Source organism: Eptatretus burgeri, chromosome 4, assembly GCF_056783735.1.
Source record: "Eptatretus burgeri isolate ZD-2024b chromosome 4, Ebu_testis_v1, whole genome shotgun sequence".
Lineage (NCBI taxonomy): Eukaryota > Metazoa > Chordata > Myxini > Myxiniformes > Myxinidae > Eptatretus > Eptatretus burgeri.
Window position 1 is genome coordinate 91,333,862 of NC_140964.1, and position 20,430 is coordinate 91,354,291.

The 20,430-nt window shown below is 46.4% G+C and overlaps 1 protein-coding gene across 7 annotated transcripts in view; it reads left to right on the forward strand.

The window, feature by feature from the left end:
- The window catches only part of LOC147028666 (calcium/calmodulin-dependent protein kinase kinase 2-like), a 200,879-nt gene that overhangs the window by 103,257 nt on the left and 77,192 nt on the right, over positions 1-20,430 (forward strand). For 2 of the 7 annotated variants that reach the window (XM_085879312.1, XM_085879309.1), the window contains exons 1-2: positions 7,170-10,068; positions 10,750-10,865. Coding sequence is in view for 2 of the 7 variants with exons in the window: in XM_085879314.1 (XP_085735440.1) it covers positions 8,884-9,011 (128 nt within the window). In the remaining 5 variants the exon portion in view is untranslated. Of the gene's footprint in view, positions 1-302; positions 640-7,169; positions 10,164-10,749; positions 10,866-20,430 lie in introns of those variants that run through there. The other 5 variants (XM_085879318.1, XM_085879316.1, XM_085879310.1 and 2 more) reach the window with 4 other exon arrangements.

A 20,430-nucleotide genomic window follows, 5' to 3' on the forward strand; every position in this document is an offset into this window, starting at 1 on the left:
TCGAAGGTCAAGGTCACAGTGAGGTCAAACATTCGATTTTTGATGGTTTGGTACAGAATCATCGTAGAAACTTCTGGTTTGCGTCGCTACCTTCTCTAGAGACAGCTTTTATTAGACAAGGTCAGAGGTCAAGTTGACGATTTCGTAAGTACCAGTCTGACTGCTTGTTCCTTACGAAATCTAAAGATTTCGGAAGTATATTGATCAGTTCCATTTCTGTTTGTTTGTGTGTGTTTGTTTGTTTGTAGGCACGATAACTCAAGAACGGAAGAAGCTACCAATGTCAAATTACACCACGTGATTCAGGAGGGTGATGGCTAGTGCTGATTAGATTTTCGGTCAAAATCGGTCAAATATCAAGGTCACAGTGAGGTCAAACATCCAAAAAATGATAACTCGAGAAGGGAAGAAGCTACCAATGTCAAATTACACCACGTGATTCAGGAGGGCGATGGCTAGCGCTGATTAAATTTTGGTCAAAATCGGTCAAAGGTCAAGGTCACAGTGAGGTCAAACATCCAAAACATTCGATTTTTGATGGTTTGGTACAGAATCATCGTAGAGACTTCTGGTTTGCGTCGCTACCTTCTCGAGAGACAGCTTTTATTAGACAAGGTCAGAGGTCAAGTTGACGATTTCGTAAGTACCAGTCTATGACTGCTTGTTTATTCATGGGTCTTTTGTTTCTCACACCCACCTTATTATATTTTAGGCTTTAGCAGATCAAAGGAATTGTCATAATTGGAAGGAAAAGCATCAAGGTGGCATTACATGTGGCTTTTTTTTAACACATTACGTTTGGCACAAACCCAACACAGCACATCACCCCAAAAACACCATCCCTACTGTGAAGCATGGTCGTGACAGCATCATGATATGGGGAAGTTTCTCATCAGCAGGGACTGGGGCACTTGTCAGGATCGAAGAGAAAATGGATAAAGCAAAACACAGAAAAACCCTAGAGGAAAACTGCTGTCCTCTACAAGAAAGCTGAAATTGGGAAGGAAGTTCACCTTTCAGCATGACAACGACCCGAAGCACACAGCCAAAGCTACGCTGGAGTGCTGAAGGAACAAAAAGATAAATGTCCTTGAGTGGCCCCGTCAGAGCCCCATCCTAAATCCAATCGATAATATCTGTGGCATGACTTGAAGATTGCTGTCCATCAGCGCTCCCCATGCAACTTTACTGAGTTGTGCCAAACATTACATATTTTAACACACACACATATATATATATATATATATATATATATATATATATATATATATATATATATATATATATTTATATATATAGACATATATATATATATATATATATATATATATATATATATATATTTATATATATAGACATATATATATATATATATATATATATATATATATATATATATATATATATATATATATGTATAATTATATATACACATAAACGAAAAACGCCCTCCATCCATCTGTGAAGCTGTCCATGAAGCCTTGAATGTCATGAATGCCATGAATGAAGCCATGAATGTCTCTTAATTACATACTGTTTCAATGCCATTTTCACCATGACTACATGAACTACATCTATTAATTAGGTACTATTTGAACGTACCTTTTTAAACCTTTCGACCCTTTTGACTGCTGAACCCCTTAGTTCCTTGAAGACCCCTTTGACGCCGTGACACATTTACATCCTTTCAACCCCTAAGACCTCTGTACCTTTAGACCATTAGCTCTTAACCTGCGGAGCATGAGTAATTTCCAGAGGGCCACGAGCCCAGAGAAAAAAGTAGAAATTTCTCTAATTATTTTTGGAATTCTCTTTACAAGTGTTTGCATAATATCGTGATGAACATAACAAAAACAAAAGTATTGCCTTTAATCATTTTTGTTTTCTGTTCGCTACTAGGCCTACCATTTTCTGTATTAAAATTTATTTTAAAATTTAAAATTTATTTGAAATTGAATATTAAAATTTATATTTTATTTTAATTTTAACATTAAAAAATTTTTTTTCACAGATTTGCAGTACCCATTTCAAACTAAATCATTTGCAATGATTGCAAAAAAGCGGAAGTATCTTGACGAATATATTTGATTTGGATTCGTTTCCCTCCAAAAGGGTGACACTGAGGTAACCCAGTGCGTAATATGCTACAAGACTGAGCAATGATGGCATGCGGCCCACACGCTTGGAATGCCACTTGAAGACAATGCATCCTGCTATAGTTGCTAAACCCAAGGCATTCTCTGAAACAAAAAGGCAGTCCTTGAAGCAAGCTGAGATGGACAGTGGTAGAGCATTTCGGCAACAGACTTCAAAGGTTGTTGTGGCTTCCTATGAGATCGCCATGTTGATTGCAAAGAGAAAAAGGAGCCATAACTTCAGAGAGACTCATAAAACCAAGTGCACTGCGTGCAGCAGAGCTCGTTCTGGGGAAGGATAGTGCAAACAACCTTTCCCAAATCTCTCTATCAAACGATACCGTCAAGGGAAGGATCGATTAAATGTCTCAAGACATCAAAGATCAAGTTCTCGACCAAGTAAGAGCTTCTCTTGTATTTGCCATCCAGTTGAACGTAACGACTGATGTTGCTCAGTGTTCACAGCGACTGATGTGTGCTCGTTTTGTGTCAGGCAATAGTGTAAAAGAGGAAATGCTCTTCTGCCATCCCATGGAAAGTTATACAACAGCAACAGATATTTTTCAAGTAGTATCAAACTTCTTCCAGGAAAATGAACTTTCGTGGGACTCACTGGTTGGGGTGTGTACTAATGGAGCTCCGGCCATGCTTAGTTTGCAATCTGGTTTCATAACAAGAGTGAAAGAAAAAAGTCCATCTGCTATACTTTAGACCCTTTGAGCCCATATATACCCCGAAGACCCTCGAGAACATTTAGAGCCTTTAAGCTCCTGAAGATCTTCAAGACCCCCGAGATCCCAAGACCCTTATGACTCCCAAGACTTTGCACCTATAAGACTTACCTTTAAAACCCTTTCAACACTTCAGACTGCTTCACCCTTGAGACCTTTTATACCGTTTCGACCGCTAGAACCTTTTTCTTTTTTTTGTATACATTGTCAAGGCTCGTATAAGAGCTAACATACAGAATATATAACAAAGGGAGCAGGAGACAAGAGGGGCGGAAGAGGGACACACAAAACAGTGTGGAAGAGAGATATTAGAAGATCTGTAGAAGGAGTAGGATGGGATGGGGGTACATGGGGTAAACAAGATGGACACTACAGGGACTTTCAGGAAGGAAAGCAGGAAATTTGAAGGAGGTGGGTTTGGGATGGATTAATGGGGGCAGAAAAGATCATGGTTTTGGAGGTGGGGAGATAAGAGATGGTGGTGAGCAGCTGTTTTGAAGACCTGGAGGGAAGAGTGAGATTGAAGAGAGTGTGGGAGTTTGTTCCAGAGGTGGGAAAAAAGAGGAATGAAAGAGTGAAGGTGAGCATTAATTCTTGATTTTGGTGGTTTTATCAGAAGGGGGTTGCTGGCAGACCTTAAGTGCCGTACGGAAATATAGGGGGAACAGAGCACAGACAGAGTGGGGGGGGGGAAGCCAGAGAGGTGATGGTAGAAGACAGAAAAACCACCGACCTGCCTGTGGTGAGAGACCCAAAGACTCAGCTTCATCGCGGGAGATACCAATGATCCTAAAAGCTTTGGTTTTGTGGTGGAAAAGAACTCAATTTGCACACGATCGATTGATCAGCATACCAAAGGAGAATCTTTAATTTTGTATTTACGGAGGAAGAACATTCAATGATTCACTGAAACATTCAAATGAACTTCACTGAAACAGAAGCCCGAAGTAATCCCTCATTCACAATTTGACATCCAAAAAATGGGAGGGTGAGACATTTAGCAATTCGACTATGGGATGAGCTGATAGGCACTCGGCAAAATAACTCAAAACTGCAATACGTGGCCACTTTGGGTGGGAGGGAAAGAATAACACACTCATAGCAAAAATTTGCAGTTTTAACAACCAGATCACCCTGTTTCTCCACAGCGAGCAAGTCCTTTTTTTCAAAGTAAGACATTCCTCTTATTAATATGTAGGTCAAAAGACTCTTGGGAAAAGGGAAACATTACTGACAGCCAATTCGACTATAGTTCAAAAATTAAATTTATGAAGTACCAGCAACAATTCAACAAGTGAACATAATTAAGAGTACATTAATATAATTATTTTTCTTCCACAGTTTCCACAGCATGAGGCTAAGCTAGGTGTGAGGAAGGAGCACCAGCCGAGAGGGGAGAGCAGTACTCCATCAGGCTGCGGATGAAAGCTATGTGAATGGATAGGAGCTCAGGTGTGCCAAGGAAGGACTTTGCACGGCGGAGGATGCCCAGTCGGCGAATGGCATTGGAGGCCAGCTTGGAAATGTGCCTTTCCCAGGAAAGATCATGGCAGATAGTAAGGCCCAAACACCTTCAGTCATTTTAGACAGCTTTGATCCTTGACCATTTGGAGCTTTAGACCATTTAAACTTTTTTTGACCCTTTCGACCCCATAGACCCTAACTAGTATTGGAACGTACCCTGTTGACATTTAGACCATCTAGAATCTTTTTAATTGCACACCACGCAAATATCTCTAGTCTTCTTGCAAAACCCAGACTGTACTTTTTTTCAGCAAATGGTGTGCATCATTGACCCACCCAGGGGGTGGGTACTCTGCTTGTTAATTATAACTGGCATTGCATAAGTGATTTGGATAATGGGGTTATAAGGATACATGCTTGGGGGTGATCAGATTCAGGAAAAGTCGAGATACTTTCATCAATTGGGCAAAAGATTGACAGATGCATTTTAACCTGAGGAAATGTAACATACTCAGAATGGGTAATAATAATGAAAATAGGGACTACATAATGCAAGGGACAGTCTTGGAACATGGCATGCAGGAAAGGGATCTAATAATGAAAATAGGGACTACATAATGCAAGGGACAGTCTTGGAACATGGCATGCAGGAAAGGGATCTCGGGGTCGGAATACATGAGGGGGGCAAGAAGATAGCACAGTGCCAAGCAGCTATAGTTAAAGCTAATAGGGTTGATGTTGTATTCGTAGGGGGATACATTATAATTCAAAAGTGGTCACTTTTGTTAACACTGTACAGCAATTTATTGAGGCCCCATCTAGAATGTAGTGTTCAGTTTTGGTCACCACATTTGATGAAGGATATAGCTGCCATAGAGAGTGTTCAGCATAGAGTGAATAGGTTGATTCTGGGGCTAGATTGACGAAGCGATGATGAACATCTGAAGGAAACAGGACTTTATACATTGGAAAAGAAGTGATTATGAGGCGATCTGATGGATGTTTATAGTCAGGGAGCATATGTTATTGAGTTCAGAATCTATACCAACTATATTTTTTTACCTCCGCCATTGAAGGTGGATGGAGTTTATGTTTTCACCCTTGTTTGTTTATCTGTCTGTTTGGTTGTCTGTGAGTAGGATATCTCAAAACGTTGGGGACGGATTTGGACGTAATTTGGTGAACAGGTTGGGTGTGTGACAAAGATGAATTGATTTGATTTTAGTGAAGATCTGGTTCCGGATCTGAATAGTATAAGTTTTTAAGTGATTCTTCACCATTGAGTGATTGGGCTGCAAATGATATATAGCACGATATCTCAAAAAGTTGTGGCTACATTCGGATGAAGCTTGGTGGACAGTTTGAGTGTGTGACAACAATGAAATTGGTCGATTTTAGTGAAGATCCGAATCCAGCTTATCAGTGGGATAAAAATATAAACTGTTCAGCTTGACGGAGCAGAGGTATGCATTCTAAATGGTACCATTCTAGTTTTTCACTTTTTCACCTTTACTAACATATCAGTGAATGAAATAAAACTTGTCAAGTTTTCAGAGGTGTGTTTCACAATATAATTACATTATTGAATTTCGAGTACAAAAAAAATATATATATATATATATATATATATATATATATATATATATATATATATATATATATATATATATATATCTTCTTTTTCTTCTTCTTCTTCTTTCGGCTGCTCCCGTTCGGGGTCGCCACAGCGGATCATCCGTATGATCCGCATAGTGATTTGGCACATGTTTTACGCCAGATGCCATTCCTGACGCAACCCTGGTCGCCTCTTACGACACAGGGATATGGTACACCTATTTTAACTGGGGTATACACCGGCCCAGTACACTGGTACTCATTTCACCGACCTCGGAAGGATGACAGGCTGAGTCAACCTCCTGGTGTATTAATTCAGTGGCCAACGGGGCTTGAACTCAGGACCCAAGGATCCCAAGCCACCCCACCACCCTAACCACTAAGCCAACACCAGGCTTAATGCCCATGCAGTTAGCATTTGGGAACGTATTTTAAAATCAACCATATTTGGATAATTGTGTGATTAAATATTTGCAAAAGTACCCTTCCCCAGTTTAAGCTCATCTATCAATTTAAATTATTTCATAGATTTTAAAAAGGATAATTATTTTGCACTCTTGGTTTCACTCAGAACCAAAGCTCTGAGCTACTTGTACCACCCACTGTGAAATGGTGGTGAAGCATCAGGCAGCGGAGATTGGGTTTGTCTAAAAAGAGGAGAAACACTGTATATAGCTATTTTAAATTGTATTTTACTCCATGAAGTTCTGTATTAAATCGACTTTAATCTCGATGTTCATGTTGATTTTAAAGTTTACTGGAAGGACCAATAAAGTGACTGACGATATTGCATCAAGAAAAATGATATTAAAATGCAAAATAATGAATTGGCAGCTTTTCAAATGCAACACGGGAAGTGGCTGCCATAAACAGGAGACAGACGAACGCACAGACAGACACCATGATTCAATATATATATATATATATATATATATATATATATATATATATATATATATATATATATATATATATATATATATATAGTTGTGAATTCGCGCCCGCCAGCATGCGATCAGCTGCTCGACTCGAATGGCGGCCGCCTCGCCCACCGGAACGGACAATTCTGTCATGACTCTCTCGGAACAATGCCGGGAGCTAGTCACGGGTGGGGGTTTAACCCCACCACGACCGTGCCAATTGCCCACCCGCGCAGGATAGGGTTGCTCGCCAAATTCGATCTACCTAAGTACCTGCGCGGATGGTCGACCGGGCGATTGTACCTCGCCGCAGGTCGACTCCGGACACGAACCGCCTAAGCGGTCCGTTCCGTGCTATCGGGATAACCGAGCGGTGTTATCGTCGGCCTCGACGGTTCCGATTAATTATCGGGCGTATTAAGCCCACTATGAACCCTTTACGTGAAGCAGGATGGAGAGTCAATAAAGAAAAGACGAAGCGAAACGGGAAAACAGTTCACACAATGCACATTTATTACGCGACACACGGAAAGCACACATATACAGCCAAACAGTCAGAATGCACCTATATCAAGAAAACAAAAGAAACAACGATGCAGAGTTACAACCGAATACGCGTACACACGGCAACACTTACACAGTTCTACTTTACAAGACACGGTGCCACAAGATCCATACAAAAACCCCGAAAAGAAATGGTGACTTCCCTTTGGGCCGTCGAGTCCCTCTCCTACGTCCGTCGACGTGGTCGCGCCTGGCCGCGACTCCGTGCCCTGGCGTGGTAGGCGAGTCCTCTCCGGCGTGCCTCGCACCGGCACGTGTTGGCCGCTCGACGCCACGGACGGAGTTTCCGGCGCTATCCCAGCGCGGATAGAAGGGGGGGGGGGGAAACATTGTTGCTCGAGGTCGCGGTGTGGGGAATGGAAGACGCTCCGTCCCGCCAGCGGGGTCTCGGGACCGCCCCACAAAAGACCAGGCCAGCGGCCACCACGAAGAGAAGAGGACGAGTGAGCCGGAAGACAGGAAGAGGACGAAGAGAGCCAGAGCACCAACCAAAAGCGCTCCGCCTGTGTCCGACTTTAATAGCCCAGGGCTCCGCCCTTCACTCCGCCCCCGTGTCCGGCCCTGCCTCCCTTCGAGCTTCTTGGGGAAGCTTCTCGAAGGGGGCGTGCCATCACGCTTTCCCTCCACCCCGCTCCGTCCGGGGGCCGAGGGAGTCAGTTTTTTGGCTTGGAGCCAGAGCATTATTCCCCCAAAAAGAGGCCCCCACCATTTCTCACCTTTGACCTGCATCGCTCTTCCGCCACTCCAAAGCGCGGGGAAGTCAGACGGGAAAATCCATGTGCCATCGTTGTGCCTTCTTCTTTCCCTCCTTGCGTTCTCGACGGTTTCCAACGCGGAAACCGTCGTAGTGTGAAAATTGGAGGATGGCGTTCGTCAGCGGGGGTAGTGGCGAAGATGGTGGTGGTTGTTGTGAGGGTGGCGGTTGAGACGTGGTTGGTTCAAAATAAAGATAGAACAGAAAAACGCCTAACTCAAAGTGTCACAGCCCGAATGAATCACATAAATTCCCTTTAAACAACGGGTTTGGGGCTAACTACACATGTACTTAAGACATATCTCACCTACGGGACCTGGATGGTGGTTTGCGAATTTCCACAGCCCTAAAAATATATATACATACACTGATGATGTGTTTTTAAGTATTGAGGTTGAATGCGACACGGAAGTCACAGACAAACAATTTTATCAACTGGCCAAATATTAAGTGTGTCCTGTGCAGTTAGTTTTAAAATGTGCTGTCATTGCAAAGTTTGCGACTCATTTTGCTGTCACCGGTGACAAATTCCCCTCGACAAGAGTATTTGCACGAAGGTCCGCAGACATATAACTTGCTTGTGCCCCACATGCCATTTTATTGTCACATGGCAATAACAACAACACTTCATCGTAAAGTGAATTGAATCCAGATTTTCACATCCTCCATGCCTTCTTTCCGATATCTTACCTGTCCCTCAGAAACCAAGGAAGCAAGGAATCACTACGTTCCTCTGACCTGCCCAATGTCAATGAGGATGAGGCTGTCGCTTAGCAACTGTTGCTGGGCACACAGTGGTTGTGGAAACTTTCCCAAGCAGGGAATGTAAACTCTGGATTACAGCACAAATGGCCAACTAGGGAATACCTCCATTTCACCTTTTCTCATTTTGTTTTCCATAAAAGAACTATAGCAGACAGCAAGTATTTATTTACATGTATCTTGTGAATATATAATATATAAAAGAAATATAATTATGTATAATTTTGGGAGTTGGCTGTTTGGTCAAATGGTTAAAGACTTGATTCTTTCTCCACTGGATGTGAAGGGATTAAATTCCCATGGCAGTTCACTCTCGCTAACCTGCATTTGGCAAGTGTGTCAAGTATGCCAAACACCTCTCAAAATGAGTGAGGGGGCCCTTGTCTTGTGGTGGACTGAAACACGGTGGTTTACGGGTTTTTTAAACGGTATAAGGCTCTGGGTTTATCCCAGTAACATTGGGCTTGTGGTCCAAAGAGTACCATGTTCACACAAGCCTTTCTTATTCCGTCTGGGAAAAAGCCATTGCACTTCACAGTGGTAATATTGTTCAATACTCCATGGCTTGGTAGGATTGGCGGAAAACGCTTGGTTTTTAAAAAATATTTGTTTACAGCAATGACAAAGAGCTAGCTAGCTAGCATCATACCGCATCATGCAAACTGCACGTCCAGCTCTGACATTCCTTTCTCTCACAGGGAGCTTTTCAAGGGCCGTGAACCTTAAAAGATCTCATTTTAAGAGCTCAAAGCTAGTCTGCCAGTGGCATTGCATCCGTTGTGTACGCACATATCCTTCTCCCATCGTCAGCACAGAATTGAATGCATTTCCATTTCATCCTCATCGCATGCACACAGACAAGTGTTGGTGAACATTTACATGACTCTATCAAATGCATGCTGGAAAGAAAAAAAAAATGATAACGTTTTTATAACTGATAAAAAAATAGTTGGGCTTCTTGTTGTTTGTTTTGTGTTTGGAATAATTGCATTTCTGATGAAGCAAATCTCTTATCATCTCGTCCCCAACTCCCTGGCCTGGTTATTTTTCTGTTCTTCTGTCCGTCTCCCCCATCTCCCCAAGCTGTGTTGCAGTGGCCTTAGCTGTGCACCTGAAGCATGAAGGTAGACGTATGTTTGCATGATATACAATATTCAAAAATAATGAAAAAGCCATTGCATTGCATCCGTTCTTGAAATAAAGGAAGAATTTTACCATATTTATTTCATCACAAACCTCATGCACTAATTCACTTGCATTTTTGACTCAACCAACACGGACCTTTCCACAATGCATAATTTTAATTCCTTATTAATTGTGCTTTTAAGCCATTCCTTGCTTTTCCGAGGTGAAAATCAAAATACAGTATAGACACGAATTGATACGTAAATTGCAATGCAGCTTAAATTGTGAATCCCCTACACCTGTTAAAGGTTCAAGGATGACTCATGTGAAAGATGGCTCTCCGTGTCTTAACTATGGAGGTGCTTGGTAGTTGTTCGTTTTCAGTGCAAGGTTGCGGCGTAGCATCATTGGCTGAGGGTGTGGCTGTGCCACTGAGGTAATGCCCTCTCCTGGTTTTGGCCGGCATTTTTAATTTGGCCATGGTGCCGGGGATAGCTCGCTTACTCTTCACAAAGGACACCATTGGATCTTTTATTTTAGCAGTTCCTCAAAAATATTACCACCATTTTCCAAGGTTATCCTTAACCTGACAGGGAAGCTTAGAGGTGTCTTTGAGCTGCCTAGTATAGGTTTCAATCCTTACCCAGCTATAAACTATCACCCCGGTGTTTTGCATGCAGGGCGATGCATAAATGTGTGCACCGTCCATTGGATGGACATGAAACGGGAGGACCCAACTGCTAGCACTGGTTGGTGGATGATGAAATATCCGCCAGTATCTTTCGACAAAGAGTAGGTGAGTTATTCCTGGCTAAATTCCTTCTACCCTCAGTAAAACATCAGGAATGGCCAGCAGGTTTATAAGTGACAAGCTATAATCTTCCACGGCTAACTCCACAAGGTGGGACTAATTTAGACCAGTGATTCTCAACCCTTCCTCTGTCATTTACCCTCTCGGCTTGATGTATTTCACCATTTACCCCCTTACTCCCATGCAAAAAAAATGCATAGCCAGCATAGAGGCACAGAAAAAAAGAAGATGGAACAACTTTATTATTGTTGAGGGAGATGTACATATGGATGTATTATTATACATCCATATGTACACACATACACAAGGTTTTGCACAAAATAAACTTTGATAAAGGAAAAAAAAACCATACAGTCCACTTATATCAAACAAAATTATCAGAAGCATTAATTATATCAGTGGGAACTCTGCTGATTCATTGAATCAACCAGTTTATTTATTCGAGGAACTGTTGATGACAACACTACCTTCATGTTGTCATGGGCTTTAAGGCGGTTCCTTGCCTTTGTCTTCATTGCTACGAGAGTAGAGAAACCTGATTCACAGAGATATGTGGTGACAAAGGGAACAAGCACTTTGAAGGCTCGCTGAGTAAGAAATGGGAATGAATCTGTGAGTTTCATCCAGAAATCAACACCAACTATATCAAATTCTTCCTTAAGACTAGCAGAGGACTGAAGATCAATCAGCTCCTCTTTTGCTGGGTTGTCATCTCTCATTTCTGACAGATCAGTGGTAAAAGGTCTTAATATCCATCTTTCTACAGGTATCATGTCTTCTGGAAAGTAGCCAGTGAAGTGATGCTTCAAGATGTTCAAATGTGCTGTGATGTCTTCATTTATTTCAGGGAACGCATCAGGTTATTCTCTAATGGCCTCATCCAAGTTTGGAAAATTTGCAGTTTTTTTGACGAACTCTTCATGCCCATAAATCCAGCTTTGTCTGCAATGCTTTCATCTTTTCACCTGCTTCAACGATGGTTACTGATTTTCTCTGGAGTTGTTTGTTGACTTGGTTAAGATGGGTAAATATATCTGAGAGGTACCCGAAAGAGGCGATGAACTTTGAATCAGAAAACTTTTCCCACAGCTTTGAATCCCGGTCACAAAGAAAAATCTCTACCTCAGTACGGAGCTCAAACACTCAGTGAAGAATAAGTCCACGTGAGAGCCACCCCACCTCAGTATGAAGCAAAAGAATTGGATGCTCAGAGCCCATCTCATCACAAAAAGCTTTGAACAAGTGGTGATTCAGTGCTCGGGCACGAATTAAATTAACAGCCTCAATAACTTTCTGCAAAACCATTTTCAGATTTTCAGGAAGACTTTTCGCAGCTAATGCATATCTGTGAAGAACACAATGCATTGTTATCACATGGAGTGCCTTTTGTTTTACAAGTGCAGTGAAGCCTGATCTAACTCCCATCATGGCTGGAGCTCCATCAGTACAAATTGAACAAACTATGTTCCATGTGAGATTGTTCCTTTCAAAGAAATCTTCCATTTTCTGCATTATGTCAGCAGCAGGTTTGTTGGAGAGTTTCGCAGAAGAGAAATTCATTCTTCAGTTCTTTTCCACATATGTACCGGACAAAAACAAGCAGTTGTGAAAAATTAGCAACATCACAGGATTCATCAAGTTGCAAAGAAATTTTTGCTGGGCTAGATTTGAACTGTTCAATAACTTGTTGACAAATATCTTGAGACATTTCACTAATACGTCGATGAATTGTGCCATGAGAAAGGGGAATGTCTTGAATCTTCTATTTTGCTTCTTTCCCACATACATGTTCAACCATGTCTAAGGCACAAGGTTTAATCAACTTCTCGGCAATGTCGTTAGGTTTCTTTGCTTTTGCTACTCGCTGTGCTACGTGAGAGGAAGTTGCAAGCATTGGTTTCTTGTTCAATACGAAGCCATGTTTGGGCAGTGTTCCTGCAGCCCTAAACCTAGCTCTATTTGCCTCAAAGGTAGCGCGGTCATCAGATGCATGGGCAGGATATGTAGCTTCCAGGTGCTATTTTAGTATTGAAGCTTTCAATGAGCCATTTCCAAGAACTTTTGAGCACAGCAGACACTGAGGCTTATCCACACCATCTTCAACAATGAAGTCAAAGCCATATTGTACACATGAATCCAGGTATGTACATTTTTTAGACATGCCAAAATCTGAAAATATATAATCATTAATTAATTATAATGTAACATTTTTCCATTCACTGAAATATGAAATTGATTTTTAAAATAATAATGAATTAGACACGCACACACAGCAGGCACTGAGGCACAAACACACACACATAGACAAACACACAGGCATACACTCACATACACACATAAAAACATACATACAGGCACATAGACACATACAACACAAATAGACACACACACCTATGCACATTGATTAGGCCTGAGTGTATACGTCCAGAATGAAAACCGGTCATGATCGAGACTATGTCTGTCTCTGTCTCTGTCTCTCTGTCACACACACACACACACACACACACACACACACACACACACACACACACACACACACACACACACACACACACACACATCAATTTTCAAAATACATACACAGGTATTTGTATTTTTTTTGAATATATAACCCGAACCGAAATTTAAAATAAATACGTTCAAGTGAGAATTTAATCCGAACTTACATTTGAGTAAGTGTTTAACCCGAACTGCTAACTTAAATTTTAAATGAATAATTTTATACATATATATATATATATATATATATATATATATATATATATATTGTTGCGGATTCGCGCCCGCCGGCGTGCTGACGGCCACATAACTCGAATCGCGGCACGTCGCCCACCGGACGGACAATCCAGTCGTGACCCTCTCGGACTAACGCCGGGAACCAGTCACGGGTGGACCTTTCGGTCTCACCGCGATCGAGCCAATCAGCCCCCGCGTGGGATAGGGTTGCTCGCCAAATTCGACCTACCTAAGTACCCACACGGAGGGTAGACCGGGCGATCGCACCTCGCCGCAGGTCGACTTCGGACACGGGCCACTTAAGCGACCCGTTCCGTACTATCGGGATAACCGAGCGGTGTTATCGTCGGTCTCGACGGTTCGATTAATTATCGGGCGTATTCAGCCCACCACCAACCCTTTACGTGAAGCAAGATGAGGATTCAATGAAAGAAATGACGAAGCGAAGCGGGAAACAGTTCAACACAAAGCACATTTATTCGCGCTGAACGGAAAGCACACATATGCAATTCCACCAAAAGCACATAGAAAAGGAAAGAAACACAATGCAATTTTACACAAAAAACAAATGCGACAATGCAGATCTAATACCGATTACGCGAGCACACGGCAACACTTATACAATTTTACTTCACAGACGGCGCCGACAACACATACCCAAAACCAAGAAAAAGAATACCCTCAAGGATGAGGCGGGCCTGAGGCCGAGACCGGGTCGGGCCTACCCGTCTGGTGATGAGACGCGGAGCGGCGATGGTGCCTCAACTCCGCGGGACTCGCGGACAGTGTCTGGTAGGGGGTGGGAAAGGGGCCCCCTTGGTCGCACTATCTCAGCGCGGGGGGAAACAGGAGGGGGTTGCTGATGCTCGGGGTATAGAGGATTCCTACTCTGCCTCGAGTCCCGCGACGAGCGTCTCCACCTCGGCCAGGTCGCGCCGTCGGCTTCCCTGGTGTGCAGCTCCCTGCACGACGCGAGCACCCCCTCGTCTGCCCTCGCCGCCTCTCCACAGCTCTGTCCCCTCCGTTCCGACTCCAACGCACACGACGACGACCAACTCCTTCTTGCTTCTTCTTCCCAACTCCACCGCCCGCGAAGTCTTAACTCTTGTCCTTTGACTGACGAACGCGGTCGCTTATATCAGCCCCGTGGCTTTGCTCTCTCATCTTTGACCCCCTCCCTTCGACCTTTCACCTCGCTCCCCATTGGCCCGAGAAAAAGTGGGCGTGAATGCTTTTTGATCCATAAATTTGCATATAGCGATCGCCCTCCAACGCCCTGGGGGCGGGGCCAAATCGCCCCTCGCTCACCGATTGGACGGAACAAAAGTGGGCGTGTGTCGTTTTTGATCCGTTTTTGAAGTGGAAAATCCGTGGTTTTGTACACGCTGTTCGGCGCGCGCCCTGCACGAGTCCAACACCGGTACCCACAAGCGGCGCAAGAACGGTGGCGATGCGACGGTTGCGAGGTGTGACGGGAAAGGTCGTGGCTGTTGTGGTGAAGCGGCGTTGTGGTGGGTGGTTGATGTTGTGGTTGGTGGTGGTAACAATGGCGGTTGGTCCAAAATAAAGATAGTAAAAGAAAAACGGCTATCCTGAAGAGTCGCAGCACGCATAAATGACATGTATTCCCACTAGACAACGGGTTTGGGCCTAACTACACATATACTTACCGAGATACCTCACCTAAGGGACCTGAATGGTGGTTTGCGAATTTGGTAACCACAACACTACCCCCTCCCCTTTGTACAGACTCGTCCCGAGTCGTCAAATTTTCGTGTGCCATCATGTGTAGTTTTCCCCTTGTACATTTTACCTACGGATCCCTGAGTGCGACATTCATGGTATTCGTGTCCCCAAAATAAATAACCTGAGGGCTGCGTAACTACCTAAACAAACTCACTCACACGGACGACTTAAATAAAATTGCCAGTGCTAAGACATACATGCCGGGGGCGCACTCATATTTACAGTACATCTTACCTTAACTTACAAATTCTACACTAAACCATGGCCCAGGATCACTGAACTCTGCAAAAGAAAAGCAGTTAGCAGGGAGCCAGGCTGCTCGCATGCAGTCTCTGGCTCAAAACAATGCAGGTGACAGGGAACGTGGCTGGCTGCTCACACGCAGTCCAAGGCCTTCCCTTTTGAACTGAACGCAGTGAACCACAACGGTGCATGGGCTGCACAACCGTTGTCTCCATGCCAGCTCAAGTGGCACACGCAATGAGCACAACGAATGGATGGATGAATGGATGGACGCAAAACACGGTGCACGGGCTGCACAAACGCGGTCTCCGTGCCAGCTCAAGTGGCACACGCAATGAGCACAATGAATGGATGCATGAACACAAACACGGTGCACGGGCCGCCACTGCAGGCCCGTGTTGTAGCTGCCAACAGGGCAGTTCTCGCACCTTGCAAACTGTTGCCTTGCGGATCCTGGCGCACATGGAAATGAACAGGGGGTGGGGGCAGAGCAAAAATTGAACGGGGCTGGTGAACCTGGGCAGTGGGCATGGCATGGCAAAGGCAGCAGGCAAACACAGCCCGCAGAAGAAGGCCGCTGCAGGCAAACACAGCCGGCAGATGAACTGGCCGGCACAGGCCTTGAAGAAAAACAGCCAGCAGATGAAGTGGCCGGCACAGGCCTTGAAGCAAACACGGCCAGCCGATGGCACAGGCCTTGCAGCAAAACAACAGCTGCCGATGAAGTTGGCCGGCCTCCGCCTTGAAGCAAAACACGGCCAGCCGATGAAGTTGGCCAGCTCTTGCCGTTCAGTGGAGGGAGTGCGGTGGTGCTGGCCACTTGGAGGGCGGGCTCGGACCTACCTACCTGTCTCCCTCCCAACCTATCGCCTTTGCCTGTCACTGTACATACCCACTCCCTTAATTTGTCAAACCCCAATTTAGCCCCAACTTATTTTTTTTTTGTTGTTTTTATTTTTACTTCCCCACTATAAATCGTCCCCTAACCCCCTTTATCGTCCTTGTTCGGCTAACCTATCCTGTCACCTGGCCTACTCCCAACCCCTACGTTCCCTTCTCGGAGGGGAATAAGGGAGAGCTAACGTCCTGTGTCGAGGCCCAACTCAAGCCTCAGAATGGCCTCCCCAGAGTTCGGCGATCTTAACACCAAGTGGGTCCAGCGGCCCACAACGACAGCGAGGGGATGGATGGTGCGGAGGGGTACATCTCCTAATCTACCCTAACCATTTAACTGTTAAACTACCCCGGGGCTTTCAACAAGCGCCTCTCGCTTAAACTATTGGTTCTAACAACCCAGATTCCCGTCGCCTGGGTTGGTGTCCTCACAATTTCGGGCCTCACCCCCCAATTTTCTCTCCGTGCCCTCACACGGTCTCCTGGCTGGGACACGTGGCTCCCTTTGGCAGGCACGACCCTCTGCCGAATCTCCCGCTATGGCACCCCCGGGCACTACACTGCCTCCGAGCCTACCAGCTCCCTAACACCGGGGAGTGCCCCCCATGGCACCTCCCCTGAAACGCACACGTGGCAGGCCGGCCTCCCGGGCCCCTTTCCGAGGGTCACCCGTGCCCACAACACTGCCCACGCGGCTAATGGCGCCCCGGGCCCCCGCACCAAGCAGGCGCACCCGTGCCCACTACTCTATCCCGGCCCCCCATGGGCCCTTGGCCTACCACGGCCGACTAGCCTGGTGCCCGGGGTACCCACTCAGCGATACTCACCTTTCGCAGCCACGCTCCCAAGCCCGTCAACAGGGCTCCTGCACCCCTCCAAATGGGTTTCGAGCCTACATTCCCACCAACAGCAAAACGACCTCCATTTTTCAATTTGACTAACCCAGCTAACTCAATCTACACTGACCCCGGGGTCCCTTGGGCGGGAGTCACTCCTCCCCCCAATCACTCATCGCACCATGCATTCCCCATTCACTCCATACACACAGACCCGCTGGCCTCACTCACTCACCAAGCACATGCTTCCACTTCACTCACCAACTCTTCAACACACACACCACTGAACTCTGCCATCCTTCTAACTACATCCCCTAACTAACTCGTGCTCCCACGTCGTCCCTTAAACTATAGCACGTTCCATTTAACACTACGTAGCTAAACTACGTCAACTCTACACATCCAAAGTCTGTCTCTGTCTCCAAATCAATCATTTTATTTTATTTCCCAACCTAAATCTGGCTACAATCCCTCTAACTAATCCATTCCACGGACTCCATGAGGACTTACCCCTGCCCCATGAAGTCGGTCTAACTAAGCTAACCCTTCCCCCTAACTAGTTTCCATCCTGTGCCCAGGTCAAGGGGGTCTTCCCTCCTTGCCCAGGAATCCTGTGCACCCGAAAGTGAGGCTTGCTGTTTTTTTTGTTTTTTTTTCATGCGCAGCACCTGCGCGGCAACTCAGAGCTCGCACCTGCCCGTGACGTCATGCAGCTGCACGTGTTCCTCGTCCCTCCTTGGACGGTACCATCCGGCAGGGATACCCCTCCTGCCGGATTCCAACCCCACGTGCAGCCATGACGTCACCGTGCGCATAAAAAAAAAAAACACAAGCCCCACGTCTCGAGGGGTTCCCCACGCGAACGCATGTGCTTTGCCCGTTGGAGCTTAACACACACGATCGCGTGGAGAACCCGTCCGGTCCAAATCCATTATCCTGCCTAAACTTTGTCCGTCCGCGGGATCGGCAAATCCACCGCGTGCGTTTCCGGACCGGGACTTCACTCTCGCAAGCGAGCACGTGGTGGCCTCGTGCGTTGCACAGCACGGACCGCGTGCTCACTGCTGGGTGAACCCGGCACGGTCCCCGAAATAGCTACAGCCGCTACTCGGCTTTCTTTCATCACATGTCTCCGTCGTCGCCATTCGACCCACGCACACCTGCGTGTTACGACGCACACACTCCACTCCATCACATTCACACCGGGAGACGCGGCTGCGTGCTCCCGCATGCCGACCGACATCTCCCTCACATACCGCTCTCTCACACACACGGTCTCCCTTGCACTCGGCCGTTCACCCACGCATGCCATTACCCCTTTCGCACACGTGGCTCCACGCACTCGCGGTGCCTCATCCACACACCGTCCTTCACTCACACACGCGGGGGCACTCACCCGCGGTGCCTCACTCATACACACGGCGACACTCACACACGCGGTCTCTTCCACACACGGTGCCTCATCCACACATGGCGTGCTGGGAAGCACGTACTCCGGCACCATCGCCACCACACCACTCACACACGGGGTCGCTTCCACACACGGGGACGCACTCACACCTTGCACCACACACACAGGGACAACCACACTGGGGATTCGTGTCCCCACAAGGGTCTCCGGGGCCTCTATACCCCCCAAGCTCTCCGTGCACCTGTCCACAGCACTCGTCCCCTCAACCTCGCAAAGCACGACCGAACTCACCTGGTCGTGACTCGCCTCAAGGGGGCATACTCCCTCCCCTCGTTCCTGGAGGAGGGCATCCAGGTGCTCGCACTGGGTCCCCACACGCTCCGCGAGCTCACCCCTATTATCCTCCACTACCTCCGTGTGTGTGTGTGCGTCACTTACCCCGTCTTCATCGTGTTTATTGGTCTCTGCTTCTTTCTGGCGTCTTTCCCTTATCTTTATGTAGGTCAACCTTGCTTTCTCTTTAAGTCGCTCCCGTCCTTCCCTGTTTTTCACTCGCTCTTTCACGATCTCCGCGTACCTCATCCTTGCTCTCCGTATTAATTGTTCTTTTCTCTCCCTCGCAATTACTTTCACCTCGTCTCTTGTCTCCCGAATTACTTTTTCCTTACCCGCCTCCACCGCGGGCCTGTCAGCCGTTGCACCCCCTTCCAGCTCGTTTGCTCCCACACGTGGAGTCGCCATTCCCAGCTCCCTGGTCACGGCCTTCATGCCCGCCTGCAGGCATCGGCCCATGTTCTGCGTCTCACCCCGGAGCTTTTTCGTTTCTTCCTTCATTTGCTGTGTACTCGTATCGATCTTTTCGTTCATGCTTTTTATTTTGTTTATAAATTCAGTTGTGTTTGCATCCATGTTTTCGATTATTTGTTGTGTATTCGCATCCATCCTTGTTTTTACTTCGTCCATTTGCTTGTTCATGTTCGCATTCATCTTCGCTGTCATTGCCGCCAGCATGGCGCATAGCTGGGCCATGTCGGGTGCGCTTGAGTGAGCCGTTTCGGCAGGGGTTGGGGAAGGGTTTTGGTGGAGAGGGGGGGGGGAGATGTCATACACCGCGGCCGCTGCCGCACCCATTTCGGGCTCTGGGTTCAGTTGGGCGATTTCATGTTCCTGCACGGGCATTCCATCCTGGGCCATGGATCCTACACATTCTACATCCATTTCTAATACCCCCGGCTCCCGCTCGCCTTGAGACGCCATCTTGCTTCTCTTAAAGGGTTAATTTCGCTCGCTCGTAATTTGGAGGGAATCGGGGGCGCTTCTCTCACCCCTGGACCGATTCCCGTGAATTTAGCCGGAGACAGGAGATCCGTTTTCCTGTTCTCCGATACCAGTGCCGCGAGGAGGGCGATGAATTTGTATCGCACGACCTGACACCAGTGTTGCGGATTCGCGCCCGCCGGCGTGCTGACGGCCACGTAACTCGAATCGCGGCACGTCGCCCACCGGACGGACAATCCAGTCGTGACCCTCTCGGACTAACGCCGGGAACCAGTCACGGGTGGACCTTTCGGTCTCACCGCGATCGAGCCAATCAGCCCCCGCGTGGGATAGGGTTGCTCGCCAAATTCGACCTACCTAAGTACCCACACGGAGGGTAGACCGCGCGATCGCACCTCGCCGCAGG